This window comes from Podarcis pityusensis (genome assembly GCF_964106645.2).
Source record: "Podarcis pityusensis genome assembly, chromosome: Z".
NCBI classification, from domain to species: domain Eukaryota; kingdom Metazoa; phylum Chordata; class Lepidosauria; order Squamata; family Lacertidae; genus Podarcis; species Podarcis pityusensis.
In genome coordinates, this window is record NC_138044.1 from 9,080,187 (window position 1) to 9,104,373 (window position 24,187).

Consider the following 24,187-nt stretch of genomic DNA (forward strand, 5'->3'; position numbering starts at 1 on the left):
TGATGCTGACTCATTTTCTCAGTAGTCTCACCTCCTATTTTGGCTGGTGTTTTAAAAAATACTGCATCATAATGTTTGCTATACTTTTGATCTGTCACTAGATGTCACTTTGGTGAAATTTGAAGAAATATTGATACATGAGGAAAACCTCTAACAACGCTACAGAAAGTTATCCCAAGTGTCTTGAGAGAACAAATTATCATTAGGAAAAAAATAGGACAATTTCAAAGGTACAGCAAAGTATTTATATTTCCTTGGCCAATTGGTTTATCAGCATTTATTTTTCTTTAAATAAAAATGTAGTGGTCGAAACACTGTTCCAGTAATGGTTTGGGATAACTGCCTCCTATTTAAATGGTGGCAGCTTCCTCTTTTATGAAATAGTTGAGAATAGCTTTGAACTTGGAAGATGCTCTTTTTAAAGAGAATAATGTTGTAAATAGCATTGTCCTCACTCATGCCTGCATGTTAAGAAACCCATTTGACTCAATTTATAACTAGATTTCCCCCGAAAGGCTATGGCATTAGCGGTGCTCAATACTTGAGTGTGATATTAAAAATCTGATTATAAATTGAGTCAAATGGGTTTCTTAACATGCAGGCATGAACAGATAACAGCAGGATGCTCAAATAAGGTTGGGGCAATTTAAAAACAAAACAAAACCAGCTTTCTCTAGCAAAATTTGGTATTTTCCTCTGTTTTCTCTTGCAGTTCTCCTGCTTCTGAATAACTGCACTTAACTGCACTTGTAGCAGCACCTAGTGACAATATAATGCATTAGTTCGTAGAGATTAAAAAGGGAATACCTTCAAAAACAGCTCATATTTTACTCGCTCTTTCTGACAAGAAAAACCTCTCCAGCACAGTGGAATAAGAGGCACTGTGGTTAAGATCCAAAGATTCCCCTCTGTGAGATCCTTCAAATGTAGGGGCTGCTTGTATGAGAGGAAGATTCATTTCCATTAACAGACGGGACCCCTTTGATCCAGTCCATTATTTTTAACACAAACCAGGAAGTAGAGGGGAGAACTGAGCAACCACACAAGGTAGTCTCCTAAGGAATTTCCCAGGGAAGAGGCAAAACTGTGGAAAGACTCATTTGCAACCATGTGGATCTGAACGCATTTGCTTCAGAAACAGACATTGGTTACAGATGAAGGAAACAAACCCATCTGAGGGAGGAGGGCAGCCTCTTCCCACATTTCTTTTCAACTTCCTCCCCCAAACCAGCCTCCCCAGCTGCCTCAAGGTACAGAAATCATAGGGAAATGCATCCCATGTAGAGTCCACAGTGACATTTCAGTCCAAGGGTGGACTCCTGGGTGCCCTCCAGGCATTGTTGAGTGCTGGTCCTACTCACAAGTAGACCCACAGAAATGGATGGGCACAGCTTAGGCTCATTAACTTCAATGGGCTTACACTGAGTAGAGCTTAGTTGGAGTTCATCGTCCCAGCCAGAACGAGCAATGCCCTTGGGTGATGGGCATTTGGAATTCAACATCAGTAGACATATTGGCCTACTTTTATTTTAGTCCATGATACTGAATGAAGCAAAGATGCACGGATACCTCTGCAGCTTTCATGACCACAGGGCTCACTTTCCTGGAGCTGCCCAAGATCATGAAAATTGCAGTAACAAGTTTTATCCACAGGTTGTCTATCCCTTTGTCACATGACTGATCATATACCCTAGGACAGTGAGAGGAAACTGACATTCACCCTACTTGGAAATGTCATTTGTGTAAACCCAGGGCTTAGCCACACTTCCTTTGTCCTGCTGCTTTCCCTTGGGGAAAGCACTTTTTAGCCCAATCTGAGAAAGCTGGATAAGAAAGCCCTGGCAACAGTTTTTAAGGAGCGGGGAGATTTAGAGCAGAGATGTGGTAAGATGGGAGAAACGGGAAGGGACCCAATTCAAACTCCCCTTTCCTTAGAGCTGTAGCATTTCAGAGAACACAGAGAAAGAGTTAAATATCCACTCTCTCCAGCTGCTTCTCTGCTTGAAATACAGCCTGCCCACCCTGCAAAAGTGGCTTTGCTCCTTAATCAACAATATCAATGGGGCAGCCATTGCATCTTAAAGGAGAACAACTCCCGTCAGTCCTGACCACTGGCCATGCTGGTTGGGGCTGATGGGAGTTTGCAACATATCTAGGCCATCGTGTTGACTACCACCCCCTGCACTCAATAACATGTAATGTGCAGCTTAGCATATGTATTTAAATGTGCATTTGCATTTAACATTTAACTCCTGCAAGTGATTTTTTTTAAAAAATGCAAATAATGTCAAGGTGTGGTTTGAAAATCGCCAGGATCACAGCAGAAAGAAATTCCACTCCTGCTGTGGTCCTGCTGATAACCCCTTCTCCAAAGGTGCTAAATGGCAGGGCAGGGGGAATCTCCTCCCAATACGGAGGCAAGGGTTAAACAAAGGCACATTTTAATGTCCTATGTAGTTCAGCCCTGAGAGGATTTTGCCCCACTTTCCTCCCTCAGAGTTATTTCAGACATTAAGGGGGGCAAACCTGGATTTGCTCCCAAAGTGTTAAACCCTGGCAAGGAGCCACAGACAATGTCAGCCGCACAATTGTGCCTGTATGATGCAATGAAGCACATGATAGTTTTAAGGTACGGAAAGAGACTGTGCCTCCTGGTTCAATCCCTGTCATCTCCAGGTAAGACGGGGAGAGACACTTCCCTCCCACCTGGAAACCAGAGAACTGCTGCTAGTCGATGTCACATGACTAATCTAAATGTACTCGTATATGACAGCTTCTTGTCTTGCTTGTGATGGGGTCACTTTTCCCTGCAAATCTCTTTCCTTATCACTGCCTCTCTCCTCTGCTCACTCTCAAAACATAGAATGTTGCCCTCCTCAGGTTGGGCTGGGTCTTTCAGCTTTGTTATGTGCAGGTGTTTTATTTTTGTTTGTTTTTTGAATAACAATGTTTTAGCTTTTCATGAAAGTGCTCAAGCACACACACACACGCACACGCACACGCACACACACACACACACGGAAACAAGCACCTGATGCACAGAAACACACACACACAGAGAGACAAAAAGAGCAGAAATCTCATCCCTGAGAATCAGAATTAGGGTTTTCCCTCGGGGCTTTCTTGTTTTATCCCCCCCCCCAAACCACCACAAAAAAGGACAATAATCACAAGTCTCTTCAATTGTCTTCAACACCCAACAATGTGCCATGAAGAGCAACCAGAGCTTCTGTAACCAAGTTAAGACTTAGATGTGTAGAGCAGTAGGGTCCTGCTTTTGGCAGAAGAACATTTGCCCCTGTTGCTAGATGCTTGTTGAAATCTCTCTAATATCCCTGCACCCCCCCACACAACAAGATCTGAAAAAAGCACACACAGAATTTTGTACTTGTCCGCCTTCTAATCTATGTGGAATTATTGACTCAGCACTGGTCAATACTTGAAGCCTTCCAAACCCTCCTTGTGGGTCACCCCACTCCACCACACGCATCCTCCTGATGCATCGGGAACAAGAGATTGCGTCTTCACCATGAGAGATTCCTAAGATCAGGCACTTAGTAGTGAAGAATTGGCGCCTTCAGTATGAAACAACAGTGGAGCTGGAATGACAATAGGACTAGTTCTCTACAGTGAAGGACTCTTGGTTTTGTTTGTTTGTTTGTTTGTTTGTTTGTTTCTTCTTCTTTTACTGTACAATTTACAAAAAAAATGCACACAATGAAAAGTTAGTTTATCTAACAGCTCAATATAAAACCAAATGACACATTTTCTTTTGCCAGACCCCACCCTTCTCTCTCTCTCTCTCTCTCACTCTCACTCTCACTCTCTTGCTCTCACTCTCGTGCTTTGATTGTAAACAAGACAAAATTATGAAACGGGGCATTTCACATCCAAAACAGAGGAACTGATTTTTAAGTTGTCAGCAGTAGGAGCAGCAGCAGGCTGGGAGCCATCCTTGCCTGCCAAACAGCTCTCCTCTCCCAAGTGAAGGGGATGCTTTCCAAAAAGTCAATGGGAAGTCAAACCAATCAAAGTAGTCACAGACGGCAGCATGGCGGCTTCTGTCAGCTGAAAGGCCCCATTACTGGCTCCCTTGAAAAGGTTTCGTCTTGCCAAATGTCGAGTCCAATGCCGTCATGGGTGATTTTTGCCTCTTAAAGTGTGGACAAGAGAAATGATAGGTTCTGTTTGTAACTGTGACTGTCCCTTCCTTCCCCTCTTTCTATCCAAAACTGCATGATGCTCCAGTCCCAGAAAGTTCAACAGTTTTTTTTTGTTTTTTTTGGTTTTCTCTCCGGGTCTTTTGCTTATCTTACAGTTTTATTGTTGAGAAAGGAGAGGGTGATGTTAACTGCAATGCAGCAAGAGATGAGCAAGATCTCCCTTGCCCTGTCCTTCCAAAGAACAGCAATTCCTACTGATCCAGGGCCTTCTAGCACTAAAGGACAGACAGGTTTCAGTATGAGAGAGAGGCGTCGTCTCTTGACAGCATTGTGCGCATGCACAGAGACAAGTCTTCTTCATTTGGGGGGGGGGGGGTTCCATGAGGAGGCACTTCTTCCCTCCTCTTTATCCCTCCAGCCCTGAAGCTGTGGGGCTGAACATATGTGTGCACACATAAACACAGAGCTTTATGTATAATATTCATCAGTTTCGTGTGCAAGAACTCCAGCTTTTTTTCCTGCTAGCACCAGTCATCTTCATCTCGTTCATGGTAATAGCTACGTGCTCTGGTGCTGGTCCCAGGGCCGGCACTGAGGCCCAATGTATAATGGTATCCATTGGGGACTCTACGGATTTGGTGGGACTGGGACGTCAGGGAGGAGACGTAAGAAGTCCGGGATGACCGTCCTGAATTGGTGGCCACAGCCTCCTCAAAAGTGAGTGTGTCCTCAGGCACAGCATGGTACAGACTGTCACTGTCTTCCCTGTGCCCCAGGTAAGGGTCTGAGCCAATCCGGGCCATCAGGGGCTGCGAAGGGCCCTGGGAGTCACCATGCAGCAAAGCGTTGTGCTCAGAGAGACCCCGGCTCAAGCGTCCCGGGGAGAAAGTTGGCAGGCCAGTCTGGAAACTGGAGAAGTGCACAGGCGACGAGTTGGCAGTCTTGTACGTGATGCTGGGGCGCGGGGTCAGTGGGGTCTGCGGCAGTTGCCTCCGGCCACGGGACGGGGTGCTTGCACCCGAAGTTGACAGCAAGGGGCTCTCATTAACTGAACCACTGCCCTACATGAAAATTGGAACAAAGCAAATGAACAAAAAAAGAAAAAAAGAACAACGAAGGGGAGGGGGAACACCAGACAAACGCAGAGGTGTATGGCAGGGAAGGTGATAGTGGGGAACCAAGCAACAGAAGATCAAGTGACATGAAAAGAAGGGTGGGGGGAATATGTTACAAGATGAAAGAAAATGGAAAGAGAGAGTTTAGACATGCAGTCGGGGAACGACTGTGTTAAGGAGCAATCTGGAACAAAGGTATAGACCCAGGAAATCAAAAGAGCTGGAGAAGGAAAGGATTCCAAATGGGGAAAAAACATCCAGTGGGTTAGGGTGACAACATAGGAGAGCAAGACAGTTCTGGGGCAAATGGGAATGCAAGTTGACCAACAAAATCCTCCCACATGCCTTCAAAAGCCCAAAATAGATTTGCTTCATGACCAGAAGCATTACTGAACATTATGGGACTTGTTTGCTCAGCCTTCTCAAGTTTAACTTATGAACCACCTTTCAGATAAATTTCAATGTGATTCACAACCATATACTAAAATGGGTTTAAATGCTAAAAATGGGTTTAAAACACAATACAAGGTAAACACTCAAGAGTAGACAGAGGCGCAATTCATGCCTCTCCACAATCCAGCCTGGAAAAACTTGTCAAAACAAAAACACCTTCCTGCAATCAGCAGGGCTGAACCACTGATGGGCAGAGCCGTAGCTTTAAATGGGCAGAGCCACCTTTCTTTCTGCTACCCCTTCTCTCTCACAGTTTCTTTATACCACCCTTTCTCCCTCTTTCTCTCTGTCCAGTGGGCTGCTGGTGGGGGGCAGATTGCTCTTGCTAGAGATATTAATCGCTCACTTGCAAGGGCCTTAACCCTTTTATTGCTCCATCCTTTTTGGCTTCCCCCACATTTTATTTTATTTTTTTTATTTTTATTTTATTTTATTTTATATTTTATTTTATTTTATTTTATTTTATTTTATTTTATTTTATTTTTATTTTATTTTATTTTATTTTATTTTATTTTATTTTATTTTATTTTATTTTATTTTATTACAGGGAGGGAGTAAATTACAACCCTCTTTCTTCCACCACAAAGGAGTTGCTTAAACTGAATCACAAATGTACAAGCAAACACGAGAGCAACAGTGATCCAACCATTACCTGCTGCCCAACCAGCCTTCTTCTCTCCCTTCAGGATGTCTCCAACCACATGAAGTTAAGACAAATGCCAAGAATTTGTACATGAGCTTCTAAAGCTCTGACAAAGGCCAAAGCATCTGTTGCTCAGTCATCAGTAGAAGGTACCCACCACCCTCTTCCCACCCTCCTTCTGGCTCCTCACCTGTTTCTGTGTTCCATGCTCTTGCCCTCCATTGGGTGACGTTGGCCGACTGCGCTCTGATAACTTGGGCTGTGAGTGGTCTCTGCTCCCATATCGGTCGCAGGAGTAAAAGCGCTGCTTTTCAGAGGATGAAGAGGAGTGAAGTTTCCGCTCCTGGGACCGGCCCCTCTCCTGCTTTTTGGTTTTGGATGTTGCTTCACCTACTCATCAAACAAAAAGGAATCCCAGTGGTGTCAGAGGCCCATCTGATAGCATCTTGCTTCCCATAGAAATATGGGAACATGCCTTAAATGAGAACTGGCAGCAGTTCTCCAGGGTTTTACAGTGGGGTCTCTGTAAACCCTGCCTGGAGATGCCATGGTTTGTACCTTCTGCAAAGCAGATGTCCTAACATTGAGCTTTCCCTAAATAAAAAGTGGCTGTCAGGCAGCTTTCTTAAGGGAATTCCATAAATTGGGCACCACCACCAAGAAAGCCCTGGCCATGACCTGAACTAAATTGAGATGACACAGAAATACCCAGGATGCCCAGTGTGTATGGTATATCCCTTACGTACATAATTTTGCAGGAGGTGGAGGAGGTACAGAATCTGGGCTCTTGTAGGTGTGACAGTGTACTAGCCCTGACAATAATCATAAGAACATCACCTGACAGCAGACATCCTATCAGAGTATAGCAGAGGGAGGTAGAGAAGGGAAGGGAAGCAGAGCTACTCCATTGGCTCAGCTGAGAGATCAGGAATTGCATCCAATGTTAGTTCTAATCAGATGAGACCCACTGAAAATAATGCAATTGACTATCTTAGGTGTATTAATTTCAATGGATCTATGTTGAGGAGGACAAACATTGGATACAACACCAGCAACTTTTCAATCCTTCTCCCCTTGAACTCTTTCATACCAACTGGCCATTGGAAGAACTTGCAACCTATCACTGGTGGAGGAAGAGGAATGCGGGGGCAAGTGCACCGCCCCCGGCAGTGTGATCCCGGTGGGGTGCCATCGCGGCTGCCCCCCTGCCTGCACTGGGTGCCATGCCCCCACGCTATGCCCCCAGGACGTGCCCCATGCCCCCAGGACATGCACCCGCCTGCTCTCCACCCCCTTACCGGTGCCAGAGCATGAAGCTCCACCATTGCAACCTATAAACCTGTACCTGAGTTGTCTTATTTCCTCCTCCCTCCCAGTCCATTTTCTTTTAATATCCCTCCTTTATAAAATATGGTTGCTGTTGTTGTACTTGTAGCCGTTGTTGTTGTTGTTATTTTTATAGTGCCTTCCTCTGAAGACCTCAGGGAAGTTCACAACAGAAAAATATGAAATGAGAATACAAGATACATAATAAAACAAAAACAAACCATTAACCATCCTCCCACAAACACATTTAAAAAGCCATAGAATGTTAATCACACAAACACCTGGTTGAAGAGAAATATTCTTCCCTGGTGCCTAAAGATAGGCAATGAAGGCTATGCATTCAGTCTGTCTTGTTTGTAGTGAAATGTAAGCACACCACCCAACCCGTTTTTTAAGATACCCTCACCTGCAGCATCACCATCAGCCAGGTGGCTGGGTGGTTTGTCAACAGACTTCTGTTTCCTCTCTTTCCGCCTGTGGCAGCGGTGATGGTGGTGGTGGTGGGTGTGCTCCACTGGCCGGGAATGCTCGTAGAGGTGTGTGGCATGAGGACGCTGTGGGTTCAGTGTGGAGATGGAACGCTTCATGGGGCTTGTATCTGGGATGGGCTGTGGACAAAGGCAGGGTGAGGTTGGGGTGAAGAAGGGGAAAGAAGAGAGCGCAAGGTAGTTGTTGGTTCAGTGTGTAGCCTCCCTCCTCCCTAGTGCAGCACCCTCTTTCCATCCCTTAAAGGCAACAACAGGGAGGTGGGCATCGTTAACCTATCAAATTTACTTTTCACAAGATACGGCAACTGCCACCAGCTTAAATGTCTTTGTAAAAGTACTGGGCAGATTCATGGAGGACAAGAAGGCTACGCTCGACCTCCACTGTTGGAGTCAGTATGCCTCTGAATATCAGTTGCTGAAAATCACATGTGGGAAGAAAGCTCTGTTGCACTTAGGCCCCACTTGTGGGCTTCCCATAATGGGCATCTGGTTGGCTGCTGAAAGAACAGAATGCTGGACTAAATGACCATTGACCTGATCGAGAGAGGCTTTCCTTCTAATCTACTTGCTCTTTCTAGGCAAGGATGGAGAGATTTTTTTCCCTGTATCACAGTGAGGAGGAAACCAGTGGCCCCCCATATGTTGCTGGACTACATGAATTACAAATAATTTGGTCTGATTGGAGTTGGAGCCCAACATATGGAAGGCTACAGGTGTTCACCATCCTTTTTCAAAGTCAGCACTTCAAAGCCTTACACTTGTGTGTAAGGAGGATCTGCCCAAGCCAAGCCAAGAGCACCAAGTTGCAATCTAATGTATTTTTACTTGCAAAGGAAACCCATCACATTCAGTTCTTAATGTCAAAGGGGTGGGGGGAAGGGATGCTGAGAAGGCCATGCTCCCTTATTCCTGACATGTGGGGGTTTTCTCTGCAGTTATTTAGGGGGACAGAAAATGCAGTCTACTTCTCTGGGGCAACTCAATCTGCTCCTATGGCCTTTCCAGGTGTACTCTTTATGAAACTAGAACTCTGTTGTTTTTTTCTTTCTGTTTTTCCCCGCACTCTTCCACATGCCATCATGGTAATTCCTTTGCTATTCCAGAATATTGCAGTGATCAAACCACTTTTTCTTCTATCATAAAAATAATGAATGAATGAATGCAATACTTTGTGAAAGAACTGGAATGCTTCTGTAATTTAAAAAAAAAACCCACTTTTCTTTTTGACAGGAGGGTATTCCTAGCTCAGACCGAAAACAGGGAACTTAATAAATTTCTGCTTGTCTAATCTCCAAAAGAAATCTGGAATGCCAGGAGTTAGATTCAAAATATGTTTGCCTGCTCGTAACTCTGATGCTTGCAGGTTGGAAGAAAGGGGGCATAGAAGGGGTGTGACTACAGCCACAGACCTTTTCTGAATCCATACACATCCTGTCATTGTGAGGGCAGGAAAAAGCACCATCAGCTTCCAAAAAACAGAAATCTGTGACCTGTCATGTGGAAGGTCTGCTCCAAAGCTCCCACATTGGAATGAATAGCAGCTATAGCACTATAGTCAGGACCCATCTGCACCATATACTTAAAGATGTACCATGCCACTTTAAACAGTTGTGGCTTCCCCCAAAGAATAAGTGTTAAGGGTGCTTTGAATTGTTAGAAGACTCCTGTTTTCTGAAATTCTCAGAGTTGTTAAGCAATCAAACCCTCTTCCCAGGGAACTCTGGGAATTGTAGCTCTGTGAGGGGACTATGGGTTTCTCCTAACAACTCTTAGCACCCTTAACACATTAGAGTTCCCAGGATCCTTTGAGGGAAGCTATGACTGTTCAAACTGGTATGATACTGCTCTAAAGGTATAGTGCAAATGGGGCCTATGTCTGGAAGGGCGTTTATTTATGTCAGGCTTCCTCAACCTCAGCCCTTCAGATGTTTTGAGACTACAATTCCCATCATCCCTGACCACTGGTCCTGCTAGCTAGGGATCATGGGATTTGTAGGCCACAAACATCTGGAGGGCCAAGGTTGAGGAAGCCTGATTTATCTGATATATTCCAGGAATATCTTAGATTTTGAAGTTGTGCCGGGGCTGTAGCCCAGGAGTAATTGAAGCCCCAGGAGTGACTTACTTCCAACTAGACAGCCTGTGGTACATGTCAGACATTTTCCCAGTTTGTGAAATTCTGAATTAAAAGTTATAAACACACAACTCTCAAAAAGGATGTTCACCCCAGTCACTTATCCATCCGTCACTTCAGTGCGGCTGGGACATCATTTAAACCACTTAGAGATTTTGTTTATCCCTCTCCCCCTGTTCCCAAAGGTCAATGTGTGTTGTTATTCTTGAAGCCAAAATGGCACCACCCATGGACAAGAATGAGGTAACCAACTAGCTTAGAGAAAATCTCAGCCCCTTCAAGATTGTTAAGTGGCACAGAAATATATGAAATAAATAAATAAACCTTGAGAGTCAGCAGAAGTACAAAGATAGATATAGAGAGGGGCGTTGGAAAGTTCTATCGTGAGAGGAGGAGGGCCAAATAGCAGCCCAATGAGGCTGAGCATGCACAGTGACCACGCTGGCTGGCATGGGGGGACGGGACCCAGAAAAGCAGGAAATGAAATGGAGTTGCTAGAATCCTGAACAGCAGCATTCCACACTCTGAACAGTCCATAGGATGGCTGTACATGGTCACCATTCAACTTTCCTGCAAGGCCTTTACCTACCATTGCTCTGGGGAATTGTGGGAAATTTAAATAGCAGCTAGGGCTATTTAGGGCTGCTAGTGGGCTTGGAGCACTACCAGAACAATCAGGGCCCATTTAAATCTGGAGCTGGCTCTGCATCTGAACAGAGAACACACTTCATTATAATGGAAGATTGCCACCCCAGGCGGGGAAAGGGGAGCTAAAAGGGTTGACAGCCTGAGGTGCAAATGCAGCCTTCTAAGCCTTTCTATCTGGCCCCTGTGATGCCCCCCAGGCCACACCCCTCACTCCTCCTGCTTCATACTCTCCTTGAGTGTGTTTGCCTGGCTGGAATGTGTCTTTTAACTCCAACAACACTGCTTGCTTGCCTGGGGACAGAGGATGGAAAGAGCTGTTTGTAAAAACTCACCTATTGTATAAAGGAAGAATTCCCATTTATCGCTTGCCCCGAATTTTGCCTCTGGTCCCACACACCACTTGCATGTGGCCCCTGGGAGGTTGCCCCAAAGGAAAAAACCTTCCCCACCCTTCATTGAACAGACTTTAGAGAGGATACGACTTTTAAGTTCAAGCAAGCTACATACTGCCAGGTAACGCCCCGGTGACCGCACTTTGCCTCTCTGCAAGAAATTCGGACAGAAAATATATTGGAAGCAGCCCCCACCAGCACAGCCATTGTCAGACATCACAGCAGGTGCGCGCGGCAGACGAGATGATGGAGAGGTGGGGAAGAAAGGGTGGGGACGAAGGGGCAACCAGAGAGGGGAGACAAACAGGTAAAGGGAAGGGGGGATGAATAAGAGACAAGAGACAGAAATGGGTGTTAGTCAAACGTTATCCATGGAACTTGGTGAGGAGTCAAGACTGGTGATTGGTTATTCAAATGGAACTTCCAATGGAAGAAAGTGAGGTTAGATCTCCTCAGACTTCTCTGAAGCAGGGTTGTGGATACCCATGGCCCTTCTAAGTGTTGCTGGAACTACAATTTACACACTCCAACTCAACAAGCATGGGACATCCAACAGGGTGGCCCTTCTAGATGTTGGAGTGCTATATTTCCCATCACCCTACCTTGTGAAGCATGTTGGCTGGGGCTGATGGGGGTTGGAGTCCAGCAATGTCTGGAGAGCCAGAGATTCCCATCCCTGCTCCAGAGGGAGACCTTACACCCAACTCATGCAGAATATTAACAGATGGAAAAGTTTCTGAAACTCAGGCCTTAGGGCCAGGGGGCAGCACTGTTGATCACTTGCTAAGGTGCACCGCAATGCACTGGGAGGCACTGCTTAGTAAAGTCCCTGGAAAATGCTCAGTTGCAGAAGCTCCCCCTGCTCCTTCCCATCACTGGTTTCCTATTTGGCTCAATCTGGGGGTGGTGTTGAGAAGGAGGTGGAGTACCAGCAGCTGCTCTTTAATCCCTTTTCTGCTCACTCTCTCCCATTATACATACAGCCCTCCAAACCTTACAGGGCTACAATTGGTCCTTCTTGCTGGGGTTGATGAGAGCTGGAGTCCACCAACATGGGGCAGACTATAAGTTCCTCACCCATGCTCTAGCATGATGTAGGAAGGGAGAATAAGAATAAGAATAAGGAAATCATGGCTTTGAGCATGAGATGGAGACCTCTTAAAATTTCTACCCTATGCATGGACACACAACCCAGGGAGTGAGGATTCAGCTAAATTCCTCTAGGTGCAGGAGAAAATCTTGGGGACAGAGTTCACCATTAGCAATTGCCGGAGCAGAATTTATTTTCCCCCTAAGGGATGAGGCAGGGGTGGGTGGGAATGGCAGCTGCCACAAGAAAAGAGTTGGAGAATATTTGGCCTTTTTCAAAGTGTGTGTGAGAAAAAATCTCAGAAAGTGTCTCAGGAAAAAACGTATTCTGAGAAATGTCAGCTCTGTTCTGTTATAGATTTCAACTCACCTATGATGCTCTAGCCACCCTTCCCACCCACTTCCAACCTTTCTGTTGCTCCAGTGGCAGCAAATGAGAGAGCTCACCCTTGCTGCGGGTGTTTGTGGTCGTTGGGAAACTATATTTCCCAAGCCCAATTGCTCATGGTAGGCTGTGATGCAGCCAACCAGTGATGGAGGGCGAAAGATGGCAAAACCTCCTGCTTGTCATTACTGAAAAGCAAGGAGGTAAGCAAGTGGATCTCAGGGGTGTGGTGGACTGTGTTGAAGAAAGGGAATGAGAGGTTTGAGAGACAGCATGATGTTGTGTTGTTCCTTTGAGGAATACATGCATATGAGGTCAGAATGATGAGCTTTCCTCATTTTTAAGTGAAGAAATGCAAGTTTCAATGACATCTCTAATTCTAGCTGAAGGAACCCAGGGCAGTGACATCCTGTTGTCTGGGTTGGGAATTGAAGTGGTCCAAGAGCAGCTGGAGAATGATCACCAGCCATGTGTCAATGATGGAATGGTGTGTGAAATGAAAGACTAGACAATGCTCAGTCACACAGGTGATGATTGAGGCTGCATTATCTAAGCACAAGAGGAGGATTTAAAAATATATCTCCTGCAGATGAAATGTTTCTGGTTCTCTTATTAAGGCAGAAGATCCTTAGTAAGTAATTCAATTTGGGAAATGCAACTGAAATCAGGAGAGTTTCACGCCTAGAATTAAATCAATGACCACCATCAATAGAATCAGTTGGTGAATTATTCCTTATTCTAACTGTGAGTTTGCCACAGCACCCCATGATCCTCTCGTCCTGTGAGGTCAGGTGGTACTGAGTTACAGATCTTATATATGGCTCAGTCTGGCAATAACTGCTGATGAAGCAACTTCTGAGCTCTACTTTTATGCATTATTCAGCCCAAGTGCTGTTCAGAGCTGTCTAGGGTACTCGTGTCATGCCTCACATTACCTTTTAATCAATACTGAGAGCTCATCCATACTTCAGTCTGAGCCATGCTTTCTAGGCACAGGCCTGTGATTTCTAGGTCCGGGTTTGAGCAGGAGGGTTTTGTTTTTTGTCCCATTGCTGAAGTGGAAAATACGGCAACTGCGTTTACATGAATTGATGTTTGTTATGATTCAGCAGTAAACTGAGTATTTTCCTGGAGAAAGTGGCGGGACAAAAAAAGCCCTGCTTAGTCACGGACTTAGATAATGTGGCACAGATGAAGGTGTGGATGAGCCCTGAATTACTGTAAGGGGATCCAACATGCAGTGGACTATGTACCCACCACTTCTAGCTAGCTAGAAAACTCTACCTTACTTATTGAACCTAATTATGGCACAGGATTCATGTGAATTCCACAGATATAATTTTCTATTGGGTTTGGAAGCATATCTGGGAGCATGCCTGCATTGCAAATTAAAAAACAGTTGGAGGCTGCCTTCAGCCACTGAATCTTCTTCTACAAAAACCATGAGAACTTGTAGTTCCAGGAGGTTACTGAGAATTCATGTTGGAAGAATGTCCCAGCCCCTTCCTGGAACTCATTGGTGGGGTGGCTAAACAGGTTTGGAAACTGGTTTAGGTTTGTAAGCGTAGCTGTATCTTAACTGTGGAAAAAGAGAAACTTAGCAAAAGAGGAGTGCTTTGTAGGCAGGCAGGCTCAGGGAAAATGTGGTACAATTCTGTTTCTACTGAAGAAAGCCGAGTCTGTAGAATGCCAGGCTTTTTGGTGAAAGATATATGAAAAGTTATGGATCCCTATGATTAGATGCATACTTACATGCACAAAACCAGCAAACAAAATTGCCTAGCAAGTAGGATCTGGAGCCTGTTGCTTTTCTGTTGACTGCAGATGGATCTCAGAGAAGCTGTCTGTAATGGGGAATGCTTGCTCCAGATCATACCACAATTATTTATGAGATCGGTAAATGAATAATCAAATTGCCCACCGCAGCACTCACATTGTTAAACCTCCCAAAGGTCTTCCACGTGACAAGACAGACAGAAAGAAGGTGTTAAATCGCTGACTTACTGTAAGTCTTCCATTGCCAGTTAAGCCTCCTGCGCTCACCTGAGTTTCTGCTGCCAGGCGGGGCATGGAGGCAGCTCGCCCCTGGCTCTCCAGGCCAGGCTGGTGCTCACCATTGGCCATTGTTGGACTGATCTCTCGCATTTCTACTACCTGAGAGAGAAATAGGGGCAGAAGCACAGAAGTAAGCAGGGAGCTGGCAAAAAAAAAAGAAGAAGTTCTCAGTAATCATGGTAAATGACTTGCTGCATCCTCAGAGGGAGAGGTAAGATATAAAGGGCCCCTCTGCATGCTTAGCTGAGCTCAGTGGTGTTTGGCTCTTTAAAGGTAAAGGTACCCCAACCGTTAGGTCCAGTCGTGGATGACTCTGGGGTTGCGGCGCTCATCTCACTTTATTGGCCAAGGGAGTCGGCGTACAGCCTCCGGGTCATGTGGCCAGCATAACTAAGCCACTTCTGGAAAACCAAGCAGCACACAGAAACACTGTTTACCTTCCCGCCGGAGCGCTACCTATTTATCTACTTGCACTTGATGTGCTTTCGAAATAGGTGGGCAGAAGCTGGGACCAAACAACAGGAGCTCACCCTGTTGAAGGGATTCGAACTGCCGACCTTCCAATCGGCAAGCCCCAGGCTCTGTGGTTTAGACCACAGCACCACCCACGTGACTTCTTTTTTATACCCAAGTCAATTCAATTTATATACATGAATAAATTCAATTTATACAGATGAAAGATAAGATATGGAAAGACTGATTTGTTTTTAACTGTTTTTACTTTGTATTTTCATTTTTGGTTTTTTTTGCTTTTCTTTTACTTTTTTCCCCTCTTATTTTTGTAATATGCTGAAACTTTAATAAATATCTTTTTAAAAAATTTATATACATGACAATTTAACACAGTGGTGGAGCATATGCTAAAGCCACCCAGGTCATGCATGTGGGGTACATCCACGAGGGGGGTGGGGAGCAGAGGGAGCCCCCTGTGGCTTGCTTCACAAAGCAGCATGGGGGAGCTCACTTGCATGCTACAGCCCAGGCGAGAAGAGGGGTGAGGGAGCTGCCACCAGCTTTCTTCCTACTCTCTGCCCCCAGGTCAGACCTGACCCGAGAGTGGAGCTGCTTCCTTGTGCACTGCAAACCAGAAGAGAGGACTGCAGCATTGCTGCTGACTCTTCTCTCTCCGTCCCTGGGTCCACCCCCGGGTCAGGCTTGCCCTGGAGGTGGAGCAGCTATGGCCAGGTGCAAGAAAGCTGCCACAGCCTAGGAAGTGGGTGGCAGTGTTACCACCAACTGTCCTCTCTCTGCTCCCAGGTTAGGCTTGACCTAGGAATGGAGCTGTGGCTGGTGCCATTGGGCTGTTGTGTGAGGAAGCTGTCTCCACAGCTCACTCGCATGCCCCCTCAAAACATGCACCCAGTGACACCCTCCACCCCATGCTATGCCACTGATACAGTAATGTAGTCCCAAGGATAATGATACCAACTCCATTACAGTGGCATGGGAGTGCTCCAGCCCCTCTGCCAGTCAATTTTTAATCTTCTTACGCAATGATATTGTATTATGTAATTTGGCAGTTCAATTTTCCTGTAAATCACTTTGGGGCACCTTTCACTTGTATAAAGCAATATTGCATAATAAATTAAATTGCAATGGGGTGTTCCATGCAGTGTAATCAATGGAAAGATGTTTTAGCATCCATATGCAATGTTTCTTTAGATTTCAAACTGAGATTGATTCAACAAAAAAATGGAAGTTTCAGGCACACTGGATTCCACAGCTTCTTTATAAGGAGGAACTGGCCAGTTTGGCTAGGGGCTGGTGATGTAATCAGGATAAAGCATCAAGGCACATGCTGTGGGCATGTGTTGGAATATCTTCCCTTCGGACAGAAATTGTTTGCATTTTTAAAATTGCCCTTTCAAGCACTGGCTTCAGTACACAGAATATGGGAAGGGGGAGAGGTCTTGTCCTTTTGTCTTAGGGAGCAACATTTCATGGACCAGGCCTGCTGTTCTGTTCTGCCAGCTGCCAGCAGACTGGAAAGTACATTTCATTGGTGTAGCAGAGCTTTTGGGATTAGCCCAGTGAAGCCTCCTCCTGTACCAAAACAGTACATTTAACCTTCACCTGTTTGCTTGTCTGCTCAGTGGGAATTTCTTCTGAATGGCCACGCTCAAATGCTGGTGTCCTCGTTTCGTAAAACACATCCTGAGTCCGTTGAGTACCCCATGAAACAGACTCCTTGATTCCTCCTCCCTCTGGCGTTGGTCTGTCATGAAAGAGAGGAAGGAAGGGAGGGAGAGAGAGAGAACTTGCAAAGAATGCAATACAGTGGTACCTCATGATAAGTACTTAATTCGTTCCAGAGGTCCGTTCTTAACCTGAAACTGTTCTTAACCTGAAGCACCACTTTAGCTAATGGGGCCTCCTGCTGCCACTGCACAATTTCTGTTCTCATTCTGAAGGAAAGTTCTTAACCTGAGGTACTATTTCTGGGTTAGCGGAGTCTGTAACCTGAAGCATCTGTAACCTGAGGTACCACTGTACTGTATACCAAAATCTTGGTACATTGCCCCATCTCTGGTGGGACTTGTCCAAAAGCACAGAAATGGACCCAGGATTAGCTTTGCTCTCCTAACTCATAAGGTTGCAACAATGATCTGTCTTATAAGAATCATATAAACCACCTCCTTCTGGCAGCATGCATGGAGCTAGGGTAACATTGGAAAGATACAGAAGGCTTTTTTGGCCAGAACTCCCTGGAATTTAGTTCTGGCACCTCTCAGGTGGGCGCCATTGTCATTCTAAGAGAATGAGGGACATGTTCATGGTGAGTTCCAGCAACTCTTGTTCTTGATAAATGGTGCTGGTATGATAGGGTATGGCTTTGACTGATAAGCTTACACAATGCTGTAGAGTGATGTACAGACAAACATACCAAAATATACTTTGATTATGACTGGTTTATATTTATTTCTGTGAGGGATTCTTTAGCTGTGATTCCAGTATTGCAGGGGATTGGAGCAGATGACTCTGAGGGTTCCTTCCAACTCTCCAGTTCTGTGATTTGATACTATTATTTTCTGCTTTATACTCATGCTGTATTTTGCTTCATACCTGGTGACTGATACCCATTATTTGCTGTTTATATTGTTTCATGTTATACATAATAAAACACATATATCTACATAATGCAACACTGTAGATAAAGCAGGCTGGGGAAACCCTTCCTTGCAGGCAACAAACAAACAAACAAACAAACAAACCAACCACAAAGTCAGGTAGTTAGCAGCTGCAGGTTAAGAAGGACCTAGTTATCACTCAGGTGGCAAACCTGTGCTCAAGCCATGCAACTTCAGACTGCAGGTGGGGACAGACATGATGGAACACTGCTCTATCTTAAAAAATGAAATCAATCTCCTCACTTAGAAAACCAGCATATCAGGGAGCAAGTTAGACAGAAAAAGAAATGGGGAAAGCTGTAGCCCTCAGTATGTTGTAGGACTCTTATTTCCCATCATTCTTGATCATTGACCACAGCTTATCCACCCTTGGGCTAAAAAAATTGTGATGCTAGTTCTCTAAATGCAAGGAATTTTGGTGTGCAGAGACAAATTCCATCAGGTGAGCTCCTTCACCCCACCTGCACTCTGAATAGGCACAGCTCCAGCTCGGCCACTTCAGTGAGAATTTAGCCAAAAATAATGAGAACTTTCTGGGTACTCACAAGGCACCTCCATTGTTGAGAGAAGCGGAGCTCTTTTGGCGCAGGAAAGCATTGGGGAATACTGAAGGCTGGCTTTGTTCAAGCGCTGCTTTCAAGGGGTGGAAAAGGGACACGGTTCCAGTCTGCAAGGTGGAAGGAAGGAAGGATTATCTGCTCTGGTAACAATTCATACAGTGCTGCCACAGAGGTAGAGGTTGGCAGTTGTTCTGGACAGGGGTTCCTCCTTATCCCTGCCTGGCAAATCCCTCAGCAATAAAGCTGTACAAATCTTATCTGTTCCTTAGTAGGGAGCTGCAGCTTAGTGTAAGGGTGGGATACATTTTTCACCCTGAGCGCCAGTGGAGGATAAGGCCAGAGGCAAAAGCAGGAGCAACTACTGCAATTTTCTGATGTCTATGCTCTGGTAACCTCTAGGTTAGATGTGATTTGTTATATGTTACTACAAGCCAATAACCACCAGGCCATGGTAAAACTAAACAAGATTCTATTAGCTGATTGTACTGCCCCTACTGGTCAGTGAAGTTTGGCTCATTGTTGATCTCCACAGTGACATAGTGGCAGTGAAGGGTGCAAAAGACTGTTTACCTGGCAAAGACCTCCAGGTGCTGGATGGGCAGGATCTCGAGTGTTCTTGTTCTGTTTGTAGAAGTCAAATATCATCAAGGCTGCATAGACTTTCCCCACTGTCATGGCTTCAGCTGGACAAAGAAACAAAAAATGGAAAACAAAATAAGAGGGGGGAAAAGATGGGGTGAACAGAATTGATGAATAGCAAAAGGTGAAGGCAGTGGGAGGGATGTGAATGGAATCCATCCAGTATGAATGGAAATCTTAGATTCTCATGAGTTGGGTGGGGAGCTATCCTAATTCTTTCTTAGACCAAACTCAGATGGCTTGGTACCTATTGTTTAAAATCAAAATGAGGCCACCAAAAAATTATTCCTCCCACTTCCAATCTTAAATTTAGTTCTCCACATTTCTGTAGCAATCTGCATTTCAGTGTAAAATTTATCCAAATATACAGATTTTTGCAAGCAATTTCCCCCAGTATAATGCATACTAATGTAATACTTTTCAAGCATGCCTTCCCCCAACATATGAATTTTTGTACCCATTGGCTGGGAAACTGCATTGCAAAATTAAGAGGTCTGTAGGAGAGACAATATGGTGTAGTGGTTAGAGTGTTAGACTAGCTTGCCTCACAGGGTTGTTGTAAGGATAAGGTGGGGAGCAGGAGAACCATGGATGCTATCTTGAACTCCTTGGAGGAAAGGTGGGATAGAGATGTAATAATAAATAAAGTCTGGAGGGTTGGGAGAAGGAGAAGCAGGTCCCCATCTCACTCCTGCCCCTCAAACACATGACTGTGTAGGACTCCCGAACAGATTCAGCACCTGGATCTCCCCGAGTCAATTCAGCGGCACTGCAAAGTAACAGATTGACACCTAGATCAGAGTGGAGGCCCTCGCGCAGTGACCTATTTCCTACTCTGCATATCCTCCCATCTAGTATATAGCAATAAAGTACTGACAGCCAGGCCTGGGCCTAAGCCCTTAAAGCACTGTACAGCACATCAAGAAGAGGAATTCGGGAAGATGTCCTTTTTCCTTGTTTTGCTGAAGCGTCCCCATAGCTTGCCTATCCCTGCTAAAACACTTCTCAGTGTAAATGTTAATGCTTATGCCATCAATGTGGTACAAAGGGAAATATGGGACTTACGTTTATGAGGTGGTACTAGCAGATCCAAGGTCTTTGGCGAAAGATTGGGCCAAACTAGCGAGATCTCCTTCCTCAGCTCGATGTCACACTGAAGCTGAAGGACCCCTGCCATGCCATGGGCCAGGTGATACAAAGGAAGAAAATGTTTCACTCACAGACCAGGCTCCATGCTGGACCAGAGCAAAGGCTTATAAAGCAAAGTACGTTTTTTCTCGAAGTGATCAACCAGATGTCCCAATGGGAAGCCCACAGGAAGGACCACATGATTCACAATATCTGACATTCAGATATGCCTCTGATACTGGAGGTAATATAGCCAGCCGCTATGACTAGCAGCCATTGATAAAACATATCCTCCATGAATTTGCATAAACTTCTTTTAAAGCCTTCTAAGTTGATGGCCATCATGAGATTGTGGGAGAACAAATCCTATAGCTTAACTATTATGTGAAGTAATTTCTTTTGCCTGCCCTGAATCTGCAAGCACTCAGCTTTCTTGGATGGCCCCAAGGAAAGGCATTATTCCTACCCTTTGGAGAGGTTATTATTATGAGGAAGGGTATTATTCTTACTCTGCAGGAAGCTTGAAAAGGGAAAAAGAGAGCACGGTAGAGAATAGCTCCTCTTCCATGGAGGGGAAGAAGACTGTGAGCAATGTCAACGCTCTTACTTCTTACTTCTCTGAAGAGAGAAGCTCTTCCAGAATGCACCAAAGTACTGAATCAGATCACTGGTTGATTTAGCTCGGTCTGCACTGACTGGTAGCAGTTCTACAGGTTTCAGATAGGAGGTCTGTCCCTGGAGACAAGGAGTATTGAACCAGGGACCTTCTACATACAAAGTAGATGTGCTAACACTGAGCTTGATGAAGCTAATGCAGGGCTATGGATCCTCCAGATGTTTTCTTGACTCAGAGTTCCAATGACCCTAGGCCAGCATGGTCAGGGATTCTGGGAAATATAGTCCAACAACATCTGGAGGTCCTGGTCTAGTAAAGTGGAAATTTGCTCAGATATCTTGCTTTAAAATCTGAAATTTGCCCATTTCCATACATCAATTTTGAAAATGTATGGGCCAAAGTCCCCATCCCCATTCCCCATTCATTCCTATTCACACAATTATGATCTTTTAAGCCAGCTGCTGTTGTCTCACCTGATGCAAGTTTGATTTCCAGGGCAGTGCGGATCAAGGCCATCAGCGTAGATGTGAAGTGGACACTCAAGTCATCATTTGAGATTGGCATATTCATCCTTACCAAGCGCTGAGAGACAGACAGGCTTCTATCAGTGCTGATCAACTTATTTCCCCTCCCCATACCTCATACTCGCCCACCCCACTTTCTAGTACTCAGTTTCGTTCCTCCTCAGAGTAAGCTTGATTACCAAGAGCTGACATTCCACAATGCTAACTTTTCATATGCTGACGTAGGTAACAAGCCCCAGATATCCACAATCTCAATACGTTCCAATATTCCAACATCATGGGAGGGGTGTTTCTAGGACTAAGGTGAAACTTTGAAGCTCCCTAGTTATTTTTGCTATGGGATACAGCATGCTGGTTAAGTAATTTTGTTATATTTATAGTATTGAAATATGCTTTTGCATATTATGTTTTTGTTTTGCTATGTTATTAGGAAGTTGTTTTTGCAGTGTTTGTTTGAAATGCATCCCTGTTTATTGTAAGCTGCTTGGAGCATGATTTCTTTTTTTGTGTGCAAAAGCAGCATACAAATAAAATGAATGTATGAATGAATGCTGAGCTTCACTTATGTATTGGAAACTCTCAGCTATAACCTAAACCTGTCTTTCTATACCTTAAAACCATCTCACCCTGCATTTCCCTCCATGGACAGAGTGACCAGCTCTTCTTTCTGTGTTTTAGTACTTCAAAAATGGCAGTATGGCAGCATTTTAAAAAAATAATCTTTTGCCTAATAACATACGAAGAGTCCTGCAGGATCAAGCCAAAGACCCATCTTAGACCAGCTTTCTGCTTTCACAGTGGCCAGCTAGATGCCTCTGGGAAGATCATGAACAGGACTCTTCCCTGCTTGTGGTTTCCATCAACTGGTATCAAAAGACATACCTATTTTCTACAGCTACTATTGGAGATGGTATCATGGCTAGCAGCCATCAATATCATTCTTGCCATACAGGGTGCTTTTATGCAAGCTATTATTGTCAATACCCCCCAACTCAAATCCTGGGAATTGTGCATTGCCCAGGGCTTTCTGGGGATACGGAATAACTATTAAACAGAGGAGACTATTGCATTGGGGTGGGTGGTGAACTGCCCTGCTAGCTTCAGTCTGCCCTCAACCAGCCCCCAAATGCCTGCCTCTTTCCTTCCCTCCCATCTCTGATGCCCTCTCACATCTCTGCCTCCCAAAGGCTTGCACAGCTGTTTGTTTCAGCAGCCCTGGCTACAAGCTCCCCAGGTGAAGGATGCCTTTGAGGCCAGCCAGGGGGTGGAGCAGTGGGAGGAGGCACCTCTCTTTTGGAGGGGCAGCTCAGAGACCAGGGGTGGCAGCTCCACCTGCCCAGAGGACTCCCAAGGAGAGGGGAGAAGAGAGGAGGCTGAGAGAACAATCCATAAGGGAGAGGGTTCGAAAGGGGGTGAGGGGCTGCCAGTTCTTCAGGCAAGGGGTGACATAAGTGGGCTCCTGAGCCCCACAGGGGTGCAACAGAAAGAATGTAGTTGGTCAATGAGCCGTGGACTCACAAAGGTTGAAAACCTCTACATGAAACCATTGATAAACAATTGCCTGTACGAAGCATGTCCTCAAAGGTGCTATCTGGAAACTAGTGAACTGACAGTGAGCTCTTGGGGAATAATTGCTGACAAAGAGGAAATAAGGCATGAAATGAGTGATAGTGCTTCAGGAATAGCAGCCACCTCCTTAGTCCATGAGAAACACACCTAGGTGCCAAAGCAATTCAAAACATGCTGGCTTGAATGCAAAGTAGTGCTAAATCTCTTGTAGTGCTAAGTATTTACATTTGTACAACAGAAGTTCCCCTGTGTTCTAAACCTGAACTGGGATTTCCCTTACCCCTCGGAGCACATTTAGAGAGTGCATAGGGTGGGTCTGGGAAAAGAAGAGAAAGTTCCATTGCATTAATGGCATGAGGGCATCAGATACCACCCGTTAAATTCCAATTAAGCTCCCCCCAACACAGATCTAATTTGCCACCCACTTTTTGCTGTCGTCAGCACAGAAAATGTTAGCAGCAGAATCCTACCTTCTTCAATGCAGCCCCATGGTCCAAACTTACTCAGACAGTCCCACTGTATCCATTGCAGTGAGTGACAGGGAAAAAGAAAGGGGAAAAGATGCTTGGAAGTGAAAGAAAAGCCAGTGTGTGTGTGTGTGTGTGTGTGTGTGTGTGTGTGTGTGTATTTCTCTCAGGAGAGCTGTATCCTAATCCAGGTGGGGGGCTTGGAAATGAGCATCAATTGGCCAGAAGGAAGCCTATACCCCCCCCCCAAACCTCAGAAGACCTGGTTTTTGTGCTGTTAGTAATCTGAGGTTGTTATTCAGATCCATGCAACTCCTGCCTGTGAATTTATCTACACTTACTTTTTGCCCTGCTCTGGCACTGTGGGTTAAACCACAGAGCCTAGGACTTGCTGATCAGAAGGTCAGTGGTTCAAATCCCCGTGACGGGGTGAGCTCCTGTTGCTTGGTCCCTGCTCCTGACAACCTAGCAGTTTGAAAGCACATCAAAGTGCAAGTAGATAAATAGGTACCACTCCGGCGGGAAGGTAAACGGCATTTCCGTGCGCTGCTCTGGTTCGCCAGAAGCAGCTTAGTCATGCTGGCCACATGACCCGGAAGCTGTACACCGGCTCCCTCGGCCAGTAAAGCGAGATGAGCGCCACAACCCCAGAGTCAGCCACGACT

The 24,187-nt window shown here is 45.3% G+C and overlaps 1 protein-coding gene across 13 annotated transcripts in view; it reads right to left on the reverse strand.

Annotated features, from left to right (window-relative positions):
- Positions 1 to 280: 280 nt before the first annotated feature.
- CACNA1B (calcium voltage-gated channel subunit alpha1 B) overlaps positions 281 to 24,187 on the reverse strand; it is a 333,802-nt gene continuing 309,895 nt past the window's right edge. For 6 of the 13 annotated variants that reach the window (XM_080990755.1, XM_080990754.1, XM_080990753.1 and 3 more), the window contains 9 exons: positions 21,436 to 21,544; positions 20,284 to 20,388; positions 19,150 to 19,262; positions 18,565 to 18,686; positions 16,965 to 17,106; positions 14,841 to 14,990; positions 8,107 to 8,308; positions 6,565 to 6,764; positions 281 to 5,224 (listed from right to left, as the gene is read on the reverse strand). In XM_080990755.1, the coding sequence (XP_080846881.1) occupies positions 4,685 to 5,224; positions 6,565 to 6,764; positions 8,107 to 8,308; positions 14,841 to 14,990; positions 16,965 to 17,106; positions 18,565 to 18,686; positions 19,150 to 19,262; positions 20,284 to 20,388; positions 21,436 to 21,544 (1,683 nt within the window). In that variant the 3' untranslated portion in view covers positions 281 to 4,684. Of the gene's footprint in view, positions 5,225 to 6,564; positions 6,765 to 8,106; positions 8,309 to 11,477; positions 11,514 to 14,840; positions 14,991 to 16,964; positions 17,107 to 18,564; positions 18,687 to 19,149; positions 19,263 to 20,283; positions 20,389 to 21,435; positions 21,545 to 24,187 lie in introns of all 13 variants that reach the window. The other 7 variants (XM_080990744.1, XM_080990747.1, XM_080990751.1 and 4 more) reach the window with 4 other exon arrangements.